The sequence below is a fragment of the Nerophis ophidion genome, linkage group LG04 (assembly GCF_033978795.1).
Source record: "Nerophis ophidion isolate RoL-2023_Sa linkage group LG04, RoL_Noph_v1.0, whole genome shotgun sequence".
Lineage (NCBI taxonomy): Eukaryota > Metazoa > Chordata > Actinopteri > Syngnathiformes > Syngnathidae > Nerophis > Nerophis ophidion.
In genome coordinates this window covers 33,320,523-33,333,901 of record NC_084614.1, presented here as the reverse complement: position 1 = coordinate 33,333,901, position 13,379 = coordinate 33,320,523, and the positions used below count along the sequence as shown (strand labels likewise).

Sequence of the window (13,379 nt, the reverse complement as noted above, 5' to 3'; positions counted from 1 at the left end):
TATATAGTCACGCCATTGTGCAGTTTTTTTGGGAGTTTAGTCTAGGTTATTATCCGCCACTGAGTGCGCCCTTTGTTTTCCCTTTTTGTATTATAGTATATAAATAAATTAATCATGTACTCACATTTTCGCCTGGCTCGTTCCAAATTCCCTCTGCATCGAAGAAGCAAAACTAATCCAAGTCAAAGTCCTGACAGACACGTTCCTAAATTGATGGAGATCTCCAAGAATTCAAAGTTTGCAGTGTCATTGGGATGTTTATATTAAGTAATGTGATTGCTTCTTTTGTTGTTTTCAACCATAACTCATTTATTCTCTGACATTACCACAATAAATTAACAAGAGTTCCCACAGCTGCCCGACGCTTTGTACATAAATTGCTATCTACTACACCAATTTTAAACAGCTGAGAAGATGTAAAATACAATCTATTCAACATCTTAAATTGAGTCAGCTTATCTTTAATGTTTCTAAAGGGCTTATTGGCATTTTTCTATATATCATTACATGATATGTCTCTTTCATCTAAAATGTTTAAGTCCATCATCAAAATATCATCAAAAATATTGAAATTCAACGATTTAGTAAAATTGCTAACAGCTAAAATGATGCACAAAGCAAACTATAACCTGCTACCCAAGAACGTACAACAATTCTTCTCAACTAAAGAGGAGAAAATATAACCTTAGAGGGAAAACTAAATTAAAACATTTGTATGCACGTACAACATTTAAGACCTTCAGCATATCTGTATGTGGAATTAAACTATGGAATGAATTCAGCAAAGAAGTTAAACAATGTACTGATATGATCCAGTTTAAGAGGTTGTTCACATTAATAGTGGTTACAAAGTACAAGGAAGAAGAATTATGAGAAATACCTTCAACCTTATTGAAAACGGGATATTCTTCATCTCAGTATGTTTATCATGACTGACTTATTTATATATTGCATGAACTGCTGTATTAATCATTCAATGATGTAATTGTGTTACAAAATGAAGCCAGTAAATAAGTTTTGCTTCTTCCTACTCTTTTTCGGACATGATGAAAAGAGAAATTATATGAAATGATGTGTGATGTAATATACTGCAAGTGTGTTCATGTTCGAAATAAACTAAACTTAATTAATCAATCAATTAATCTCCATATTTCAGTGCACAGTGCCATTCTATGAGCCAACCCACGTGACGCAAAAACCATGTTGCGCATAAATCATATAGCCTACTACCATGCCAATACACAAAGTACAAAATCATTACATGTAATGCATTATATTGTGCCAAGCAGTGACGTGCGGTGAGGTTCATGGCAGGTGAGGCACTGACTTCATCACAGTCAGATTTATAAACATATGAAACCTATAGAGTATCTTAATCACCATTTGATTGGCAGCAGTTAACAGGTTATGTTTAAAAGCTCATACCAGCATTCTTCCCTGCTTGGCACTCAGCATCAAGGGTTGGAATTGGGGGTTAAATCACCAAAAATGATTCCCGGCCGCTGCTGCTCACTGCTCCCCTCACCTCCCAGGGGGTGAACAAGGGGATGGGTCAAATGCAGAGGACAAATTTCACCACACTTAGTGTGTGTGTGACAACCACTGGTACTTTAACTTAATGTAGCAGGTACTTTAGCTAGTATAGTATAGTATAAATAAATTACACTTATTATTATCATTATTAGTGATAATACTGCTAACATTAACAATATTAAATAATCACATGTATGTAGAAAATAAACACGACAGTACACAGTGTTGTCACTATGACAGGTGTAACACAGTGTTGTCACTATGACAGGTGTAACACAGTGTTGTCACTATGACAGGTGTAACACAGTGTTGTCACTATGACAGGTGTAACCGCGCTCCAGCAGCAGTGTTCATTCATTGTCTTACTGTAGCATAAAAAATACAGATGGCCTTAAAACGCCACAATACTCAGTCACCATATTTAAGTACCCAAAATAAAGACTCGACATAAATATAAATTCAATCGGATCAGAAACATTGGAGGAAACGGGATTAAAACCCGATGCTAACCGCCCATAGAAAATACATGGGTACGGCTAGTAGCTACTATTAACAAACAAATTCACATACCAACTCGGCTTAATATCTCAACATCGACACACACTTTCGTCGCAACTCGGCCCTGATGGTCGGCACTTATAATTTTACAATTAGTTGTTAAATGTTGGACGGTTGTTTTTCGGATATGCAGGCCTAGCCGAGTAGTGCAAAAATGATCTCTGGGATCACTAGCGCCCTCTACCACCACGAGGCTGGAGAACAGGAGCCTCACATTGTGCGTCTTTGCAGCCGTTTTATGATTGCCCAGCACAGGAAATACGTTACACACATACCGTTGTTGACAAAATACACTGTACATTATATACCTCAGCTAACTAAACTATGGAAATGTATAATATCGTTCATATAGCAATACGGTTTCACTGCACAGCAGACAGCAATTAGCCAAGTCATTTCGCAATCCACGGGAGGCTCAGCTGGCTGTGACTCACCCAAAGTAATTCTCAGTATTTGCACGGCAAATGTAAAAATTAAGCGATTTTGAATAAAAAATGATTTAAAACTGGTGAAGTTAAATGGAAAAAACCTCTATAGTATAATCACTGGATACATATAACCAAATAATTATTTTATTTTCTTTTTACATTTTTTTATTTCCATGATGGCAGGTGAGGCCATGCCTGAGGCCTCGCCTGCTGCCCCTGGCTGCACGTCACTGGTGCCAAGCAAATACCACCCCATATGTGCCTGATGCACATACAGTACCAGAAACCGCAATTAGTTATGTTAATATTGGAACCACCTTTCCTCAGCATATCTGCATATTGAGAACGAAATAGGTATTGACACTAATCATATCCACATAGGTTTTATTTGTCGAAAATATACTTTTCTCTGTCAGTTGGATGACACATTGACGGGCATATATTTCCCCCCTATATGTCGATGTGTCATTGACCGGGCGAGCATGCTGAGCATTCATTGCATGAACATACTTAGCTTTGTTAGGCTATGTCTACACTAGCCCCGATAAACCCTTAGACCAGGGGTAGGGAACATATGGCTCTAGAGCCAGATGTGGCTCTTTTGATGACTGCATCTGGCTCTCAGATAAATCTTAGCTGACATTGCTTAACACAATAATTATGAATAATTCCGCTGGAATTCACAGTGCTAGAAATAACGTTTAAAATATAAAACATTCTCATGCATTTAAATCCATCCATCGGTTTCCTACCGCAACTGTTCAAGAAGTCGCATTAATGGTAAGAAGTATTTTATGTCACGATGGGGGGGGGGGGTCGCAGCTTGCTGCGGGGTCGTTCTCCCAGGAAAGCAGACAGACTACTCGGGACATGGCATTTAGGTAAAAACATGACTTAATTTAAACTAAAAAAAGATACAAACAAAAATCGCTCACAGCGGAGGCACAACTTGGGCTAAGGAAGAAAGCTAACGCATAAACAGACTATGAACATAAATCAAACAAAACTTACTTGGCATGGCATGAAGCACGAAACTATGGCAAGGCATGAAACAAGTCAACACAGAGCAAGAAAAGATCACATTGACGCCAGGGCGACTGACTGGCAAAGACAAGCTTAAATACTGCCTCTGATTAGTGCTCGGGAAGCAGGTGAGCAGGCATTTTGTCCACCAGAGACAGGTGGACAAAATGAGTAACCAAGGAAACCAGACAAGGGAGTGGAAAAAAACAGGAACCTAAAGAGTCCAAAAGACAAACAGCACATGGCCAAACAAAAACATGATCAACAGACATGACATTTTATTTATTATTGGTTAGCTTCAGAATAACAATGTTATGAAAAAGAATAAGAGACTTTTTATACTCTAAAAATGTTGGTCTTACTTAAAAATGCACACATTTAGTTGTATTGAGTCTTAAAAAATATGATATGGCTCTCACGGAAATACATTTTGAAATATTTGGCTTTCGTGGCTCTCTCAGCCGAAAAGGTTCCCGACCCCTGCCTTAGACGGATAATTATTTAGCCTAAGCCCCGTTTCAGCCACACTAATCTATCGTTTAAGATCCCTCTCCTCTGACATTTTTTTACACGGGTAAGTGCGCCGTGTATTTCTTGAATGTCCAGCTCTTAGCTCTGTATGGACTCATTGACCGTTTACAAACTGAGTTCGGAGAAGAAGTGACGTCAGAAAGACCGCGCCCCACACAGGAAGTGACGTCTGAAAGAAGGCGCCAGCTTCATAACAACCGGAGCTAACCACTGGAAAGATGGAGGCGAGTCATCCAGACATGCCCATGTTTATCATTGTTCTACATGTACAAACGCTTGTGGAAATCACACATTAATACCTTAAGTGAAGAAAACGTGCAATTGCAGCTATTTCGGATACAACACATCGTAGACGGCAAGAGAACTTTCAAATGTCTGGGTCAGCAGTGATACTACATACCAAAAACTGTTGTCCCTTCCTCCCGTGGATATGATAGAAAATGTAGCGTGTGCTTTGTATTACCTGGCCGTTGAGTGAAGTCTATGGAAAACATAGAATGCATTTGAACTGGCAAAGCAGACTGTATCAGTTATTGTCCGCATGTATGTCGCGGACTCAACATCTAGGTCCAGAGTATATAAAGTCACCAAAAATGAATAGACAGTGAAGGTGAAAGCAAAAGCGTGAGGAGTGTCCTGACCAGATATCTATATTCTTAGATTGATTGTTGTAAAATGTTCTTTGTCGCATTGTATACTTTTACATGTCCATTAAAATTTGTATTAATTTATGATGGCTCAGGTGTGATTCACTACAATAGGGCTCCACAGCACACTTGATTCCAGTTAACTGAAATACCACAACACTATATATTATTCAGATAAGTAAAATTTAATTTAAGAATTTGCACACAAAGCAACACTGGAGGTGACTTTGACATGCACATTTTCTGCGCATGCGTACTTGGTCGCATTACGACGGCGGACGGAGGAGGGTGGGTGGGTAAGTTGGGTGATATTGCTGTCTTAAACGACCATCGTGTGTGTGTGGACAGGTGGAATTAACGCTGTATAACTATAGCCGGCTTAGTGTAGAAGGGGCTGTAGACAAGATCATAGACTGTATTGGACAATATAGTTTACATACAAAATGTCTATTTCCATGTATTACAAGTAATGAGAAAACATAAATGCCTAACTTATATGTCAAGGAGAAAATTAGCAAGTTTGGCGTCAGATGAAAAAAATATTTACCCCTTCAATCATCTCCATCTTTCAAAGGTATCCCCGATGCAAATTCTTGTTTTGTTTCTGGCTTTGTCATGAATAAGTTGAAAATCGTAACGACGCTTTTTAGATTTACGAAGGTCTGACATGTTTAGTAACTTTACCAGTGGCAGTAGCCAGATAAAGAAGGAGGTGCGTAACTGTCCATCTAAATGTGACACACTCACAGCCTTTCTAATTGGTCAAATAGTCGAAGTTCGGGCATCGAAATGAAAACAATAACAAGATTTCGGGGCTGTAAATCTAATTTTGAAGTGAGCATATCCCGGCTGAACTACTGTTATCAGTTATAAAAGTATTAAAAAATAACATGATTTATTTTGACACATCAGGGCCATTCAATGATGACTTGACATGAAATTATTGCATATGGCACCTTTAAAAAGCTATTTAATGTCACATAAAGAATTGACTCTTCTTCAAAGGAAACCCAAGGGTCTAGAACATTTTTTCATAAGGGCCTCAGGGAAATGTAAATGTGTAAAGACAGTGTCATATCTTAATAAGTATTTGCAGTAAATTTCATCGGGCAGTGCTCTTGATGTTGGAAAAAATTGGGAACTGGAGATGAATGTTGTGATTGGAGAACAAGTGTGGGAGCAAATTTGTGGAAAATGGTCACAAACTGACCCGCAGTGCAATGTGGGAAAAATTGAATTGGAAGGTGAAGGTGAGACATTTTACAACGCAAAAAACGTATATGTGCTGGAGGCAGTGTGGAATGATTGGGACAGCCCAAATCTCAAAACATTTTGAGAGCGAATTGGCGTGGATCTCTCTTGAGATTCTCTACAAACATATTGACCAGGACCCCCTGATCTTTGTGTTCGAAGAACTCCCTGATGACAACATGAGTGGAGACAAATTGTATCTTTTGAGGGTCCTTGTGCTGATTGCAAAAAAACAAAACAAAACAAAACAAAACATATTTATTGCATCCCGGTGTAGACTACTACCCCCTACAGTAGGACAATGGAAATGGATAATTGTTAAGGTGCATACAATGGAAAGACAAAAACGGAAAAATTGACTCTTACTAATGATTAGTTTAAAATAAGATGGAACCCGCATTTGACGCTGTAGTGTTTGTAAGATTTAGGTGTGCTTGGACATCATATGTGGACATTGGAATGTCTGTATATAAGTGTGTGTGTGTGTGTGTCTATATATATATATATATATATATATATATATATATACATACATGTTTTGATTGATTGAACCTTTTATTAGTAGATTGCACAGTACAGTACATATTCCTTACAATTGATCACTAAATGGTAACACCCGAATACGTTTTTCAACTTGTTTAAGTCGGCGTCCACGTTAATCAATTTATGGTACATGGTACATGGTACAGACATACATACATTCATACATACATACATACATACATACATATTAGAGGTGCAAGGGTACACAGAATTCAATTTTAGTGTCACACTTCGATAGTTTTTCGATACAAAAAAAGATAAATTTCTAAGCCTTTTTGTACTTGTAGTTCATAAAAATTATCAACATTTTTGTTTTTAAATTCAATCTAATTTATCTGGTGCAGCTTTATACCTGTCCCTTTTTATGCGGAGCATACTTAGCACAATATAAAACACAAACATCAGCTTTTAAGAAATATTAATACATTTAAAAAATGCATCTTATTATTTTTTGCTGCATTCTTAGCAGCAGAGTACCAGTGGGTGCAATGCGGAAACCGCTGTCTCCATTTGCGCTTTTGTACACAATTTTGCCTCGTACAATCCATTATTAATTAACTTTTGATTTTCATATATGTTTGTAATAATGAAAATCAATAAAACATATTTGTAACAAAAAAACAGTATGTCAGTTATGTATGGATAGGCATGTTACCACGGCAAAAAAACATTCAATTTAAATAGATGTCAAATGAGTAGATGCAGTGTATGTGTAGCTCCAACTTTCAAACAAATCCGTAGATGCAGTGTACACGTAGCGCCAACTTTCGACAGCTAAAATTTGGAAGCAAATATGGCGCCCTGCAGTCATGTGACCAATCATTTAGGAGACAGTCCGAAACCAAGTTGGCCATACTCTATTTATACACACCTCTGCCGTAGCCTATAGACTACTGCCATCTAATATCTTGGAACTGCAACTGCATGCAAACTCTACTATACTTACTTGCAAATGAGACTTAGAAGTGTAAGAAAACAAGAACTAATAATTAAACAACACAATTATCATTTTCAGCTCACTATTGAATAATGAATTTTATTATTAAACAATTAACATTTATGAACACATGACCTCACACAAAAGTACCAGAATGTGGTACCTTTCATTGAGTACCAGTATCGACTCCAAGGCTTGTCAGTTTTAATGTGAAATATACCCCACCCTATTGAGGACTTTTGGACATTAAAACCTCTAAAGACTTAGTGGCCACATGTGTGGACAGCACATTTTAGCTCTTATTTCCAATATTGTGTACACTACTAAATTGGGGTCTTATGGCTGCTTATGTGGACACTTATACTGCCCTCCGATGGTGTCAGAAGAGTATAACATACAATGGAATTTGAAACATTTTTTGTAAAATAAGAATTAGCATGTCAGTAAACATGAAGTACACGACTGAGTACATCATATCAAAAGTTGATTCTTAGTTTTTATTCTAATTAGGGTCCAATAAGCCCAAATAGCGAAGACAAATAAAAAATAAAAAATTGTAGGCAAACTGCTTGGACCTCAAGAGGTTAAAAATTTACTGAAAACAATGAGGATAACATTACCTATTGCAGTAGTACTCCTATGTTTAAAATGCACTTCATCTTTGGAGATGTGTGTCATTTAAACAAGCTCAGAACATATTTGACCAAAACAGACTTAGACTTCAGCATTTGCATATTGGCCCCCTCTTTCAAAGAAAACCCAATACTTTAAATTGAATCAACCACACACACCCACAACAATGAATTTGCAGAAAACATTGTGCTTTCATGCATATTTAAACTTTCTTGGACTGATCCAATTACTTCCACCGTTTTCTCTACTTATAAACAGACACAGGAGTGCACAATATTGACAAATCTTTGGGCTGTAAAACACCTTTAGAGTAAAAATAATATTGGCCTCCGGAGATTACTTTAAACCAGACACCCTCACTTTTTTGTCAGGTCGCCTTTTTTTCTCTGTAAATGAGCAGACGGTACGCAAGATGCTGTCTCATCTTGACAGAATGGGTTTACACTGACTAAGATGGGGCTCGAACATATGCTGCCATCCTAAATTGGGGCAAGTGTCTTTGGGAGTTTACCTCTGTTCCTGCTCTCCGTTTTTCACTCCCCTGTCCTTGTTCCATTTGGCTCTTAATGAATAAATAAAAGCGCCTCTTACAAAGTAGTCTAGAATGCTTTAAGGGGAACGCGCGGAAATTCAAATCTGCCCTGGTCCATCCTCCACTGGAAATTGACGACATTCTCGGCGGCTCTTGGAGCATTTTGGAACAAGAATATAAAAGGTAAAACATGGAATTGCATAAGGCGGAATTAATACCGCAGGACGGATATTAAACCAATTAGGAGAGATTCCTAAATTTGGTCACTTATTGGGACACATTTATTGTTATGATATGTCAATGCAATTTTCAAACAGGAGTCACTCACCCTGATTTCCATGCCCTCTTTTTTCCCATCCCACGCCCAGCTGCGCTTGGTGAAGTAGTTGACTGTGGCAAACTCAATCAAGGCAGAGAAGACAAATGCATAGCACACGGCCATGAACCAGTCCATGGCTGTGGCATAGGCAACCTTAGGGAGGGAGTTGCGAGCACTGATGCTCAGGGTTGTCATGGTGAGGACTGTGGTGACCCCTGAGAATAGAGTAAAAAACATCATTGAACAGCTCATTTTACTGGATAGAAAATCATTACTTTGTGCAAACTTGGTGTTGTTCCAAAGGTGGCGCTTGCAAGATGCAATAAAATCCTATACACAATAGAAGCTACATCTTTTATATGATGTACTGTACAGTGTTTGGCTCTCATTAGCTTGTGCAAGTGTTACTTATGAGTTGACACAAGACTGTATTTAACACTTAACAGGACACTCTTAAGTACTCACTACATAACCTTCAGAATTTCATAATTTTATAAAATACTTTTTCTGATACAATATTTTAGTGGTACTATAATTGTGCTCCATTATATTTTGTCTGACATCATCACATGGTTTTACAGTCTCACTGTGAGAAAGGAGAATACCCATAATATTTTTTCACATACTCTACAGTGGTACCCCTATTTGTGTTCCAAAAGGTCAGACAAAAACCAAATCACTACAAAAACTGAAGCAAGAAATAATGTACAGTGTGTTGCTTAACCAAGTGTTTTTCAACCTTTTTTGAGCCAAGGCACATTTTTAATAAAGAAAATACGGAGACACACCACCAGCAGAAAACCTTAAACATGAATCCCTACCAAGTTGTCGTGCCTTATTTTGAGTTTGTTGTTGTTTTCCTGTGTGTAGTTGTGACAGTTTGACCCCATACTGTCACTGTTTGACTTTTGGCTTCCTCTCAAACCATGCACATTTGTTAAGAAGCTCAACATTGACACACTACAAACAGCATGCTCCACAAACAAGTTGCAACCTGTCACTCACCATGGCTCTGAAGGTGTGGCTAAAAGAGTCAGGAAGGGGCTGAGGGCTTTATGTAGGTGAGCACACCTGCTTTGACTAATTAGGCCTAATTTGGGCCAAACCATTATTGTCAGTAACTGGGTGTTGAAGAGGGACACTGGACATTTGAAAGTTGTGTTGTCTAAGCCTGAATACACTGTGTACAAAAAAGACTGCTTTACAAATACAAAAGTACAATGTGAATATTTTTTAGACAAGTGATTGTTACTTATGGTGTAAATTACAAAATAACTGATTGCTTAATTTCCCCTGTCAAATTGGTCCCAGCTAGTGGGCGGGGCTATGGGCTATTTAAGTGGGGAAAATGCCATTTTTCTGCCAGTCTGCTGTCTGTCACTGCCAGAGGAGGTTGTCTGTCCTGACCAAGAGTTTCGAGGTTCATACATCAAACCAACTACTGAGATTCTGGGTGCTTGGTCTTTCTGTTGTTGTTCACCTCTTGACACTTTTTGGGATTTTAAATAAATATTTGTAAACTGTTACCACTGCGTGCCTTGCCATCCTTGATTTAAAGTCCGGTTTTCAATGGGTTACATTACCTTCACCCGAGGCGGGGTGTGAGAGTAGTGCTTTAGTTCATGTCTTGCGCTGTTGTTTTGGTGGCTTTTCCTGTTTTGTTGGCATTTTCCTGTAGCAGCTTCACGCCTTCCTTTGAGTTATATTGCCTGACCTGCTTTTTATTGGCAAACAAGATTATTTCAGTTGTGCGGACGCTTTCCTTCTTTTGATTGTCATGTCATGTACGGATGTACTTTGTGGACGCCATCTCTGCTCCACACGCTGTAAGTCTTTGCTGTCGTCCAGCATTCTGTTTTTGTTTATGGTGTAGCTTGTTCAGTTTTACTTTCATTTTGCATAGCCATCACTATGCTTCATTGCCTTTTCCTCTCCGTTTTGTTAATTTTTGGTTTAAGCGTTACATACCTTTTTATGTGCATGCCGTCTGCTGCTATGGTCTGCATATTGGGATCACGACAAACCATCCTCGACACGTTCCGACTTCTACAAAGCAATGCACCTACTGATATGGAGTACTACATGGTTAACCCTGCCGAGCTCTATACAGCATAGACACCCGACAATGGCACGTTATTTGCAGTTTATAAAGATTGATTTGCAAAAAATATTTTTTTTGACCAAATAGGTGTAGTTGCATCATTTCCCATGGCACACCAGACAATACAGTGGTTGAAAAACACTGCCTTATACTAATAGTTTTTTGAGATACGAACAATTGTTGTGTTTTAAGTTGCAAAAAAACAGGCATCTCCACCATTAGTATGCAAAGCGAATGTCACAGTGAACACCGTTAAATCCGGCCAGCTGGTCTTGCCTGCGAGCATTACCTCAAATGAGAGATCAAAATAACTTAGTTTTCCAAGCATGGAAGGAACAAAATGAGTGAATGACTGTGTTGAGTGACAGAAGTGGATAATATTCATCAAATTAAAGAAAGAAGTCATCAAAAACATGACAGACTGTGTCGCAAACATGGCAAAACAAGGTGTCACTGCTAGCCTGCACTATACTAAAGCAGAATGAGTCAAATGCCAGCAAATCATTTAAAAATAATATTTTTTAAATGGCAGAATGTTAAAATATCTAAATGGCGAGCATTTATCGATGAAAATATAGAAAAGGTGCTGATGGTGTGTTTGACAGAGAAGCAGGTGAAAAAAGTCCACACTCCAAGCTAAATGCTGTACATTATTATCACGTTACTTCATAAAACCTACTGTAGTTGTTTGTACAACATTATATTGTATTGTTTTTATTTCTTATATAATTTTTTTTTCCAAAAGGGATGTTACCTGTTAAAATTTTGCTGTTTTAGGGGGCTGAGCACCAGATAAATTGACTTATGTTTATTTTTATGGGAGGCGTTGAATTAAGATATAAGTGTTTTGAGTAAAGTGCTCGTCACAGAACTAATTAAGCTTGTAAATTGTGGTACTACTGTAAACTCAATTAATCTGTTCCAGACACCCCTAAAAACTAACCGAAAAACACATTTTATAGAGTATATTTATAATTTCACCTGCAGAAAATAATGTAACAAACATTATATGACGAATAAAATTAAGACTTTTGTTGGTGAACAAGGCAAAGAGGAGAGACGCAGGGATGCCACCTCTGTACTTTGATTCAAACCCTTTCATGAATTCAACAGTGTTTCTCATTCTCTTTATCAAAGTGCTGGCACTTGTAACTTTTATTTTGACCCCCTTTTTGGCTTATTTTACAGTCTGTGGTGGGCGTGGCCTGCGCACCTGCAGGGAAGCAGGGTGCGGCAGGACCGGCATCGAGGTTGGCGACAGGTGATTGGATGACAAAGCTGAAAGTGTTTGTCTAATCACCTGTCGCTCTGTAAAAGGTCGGCAGTCGGGAGGCAGCGGCAGTGAGAGTCGGACATACGACAATGCTGAAAAGCAGAAAGACATTGCTGAAGTATAGACAATTGCTGAAAAAGCAGAAAAGATTTATTGTAAAAATAAACCTTGTTGAACTTGGAAGCCTGTCATGTCAGTCCTTGGTGGTCCCGAGAACCCGGAACAAGTAGACTTCCACAATTTGGCACCCAACGTGGGCCCACCGGAGACGGGGGAAATCGACCTCCGGACAGATCTCGTAAGCGTGCTCGCCAAGGTGGCAGCGAACAGCCGCCAACAGTGCCAGGTCGTGCGGGCGTTGGCGGGCAGGATGGGCAGGGCACGGCCGGAGCCAGCGACCGTCGCCATGCACCGCATGGGGGAAGGGAAGATCCCCATGCATTTCTGGACGTTTTTCCGGCCACGGCAAGAGCGTGTGCGTGGCTGGAGGAGGAGTGGGGCGTGTGGCTCTTGCTGCTCCTGGCGGGGGAGGCGCAGCAGTGCTCAGCCTGCCGGCGGCATCCGGAGTGCGATTCGCGGACCTGAGGAGGGCTGTGCTGGACTGGACTGGAGGCACCACCGAAGACTACCGATGCCAGTTCCGGTCCATGTGTCTGGGTAAGGAGGACCGCCCATTCGCCTTTTGCCAGCGGCTTCAAGAGGCAGCGACGCGCTGGCTCCAACCAGGAGAAGGAGATGGCCGACTACTGGATCAGGTCATCCAGGAGCAGTTCCTGGAGGCGATCCCCAAGAAGACGGCCGACTGGGTCCGATACCAACGGCCACGTGACCTGGCAGCTGCGGTGACCCTCGCCAAGGACCACCTGGCCGTCCACCGCAAGAAGCAACCCGCACCAATGACGTGCGGGCAGAGCGCGTGACAGAAAAAGGAGAGAACAGTGCACATTTCCCGCCATAACCCGCGTGACTCCCCTTCCGTTTTTTTCCCGCAGGTCCCGGCTGCTGTCCCCAGAACATCTCCCGTGCAGACGGCCCCTCAAACGCTTGGGCGGGCGGGCAGGCATGCTGGA

The 13,379-nt window shown here is 39.9% G+C and overlaps 1 protein-coding gene across 4 annotated transcripts in view; it reads right to left on the bottom strand.

Moving 5' to 3' along the window:
* The window catches only part of gabra3 (gamma-aminobutyric acid type A receptor subunit alpha3), a 310,113-nt gene that overhangs the window by 39,690 nt on the left and 257,044 nt on the right, over positions 1 to 13,379 (bottom strand). For all 4 annotated transcript variants that reach the window (XM_061897864.1, XM_061897866.1, XM_061897865.1 and 1 more), the window contains exon 9: positions 8,945 to 9,150. In XM_061897864.1, coding sequence (XP_061753848.1) covers positions 8,945 to 9,150 — 206 coding nt within the window. The remainder of the gene's footprint in view (positions 1 to 8,944; positions 9,151 to 13,379) is intronic.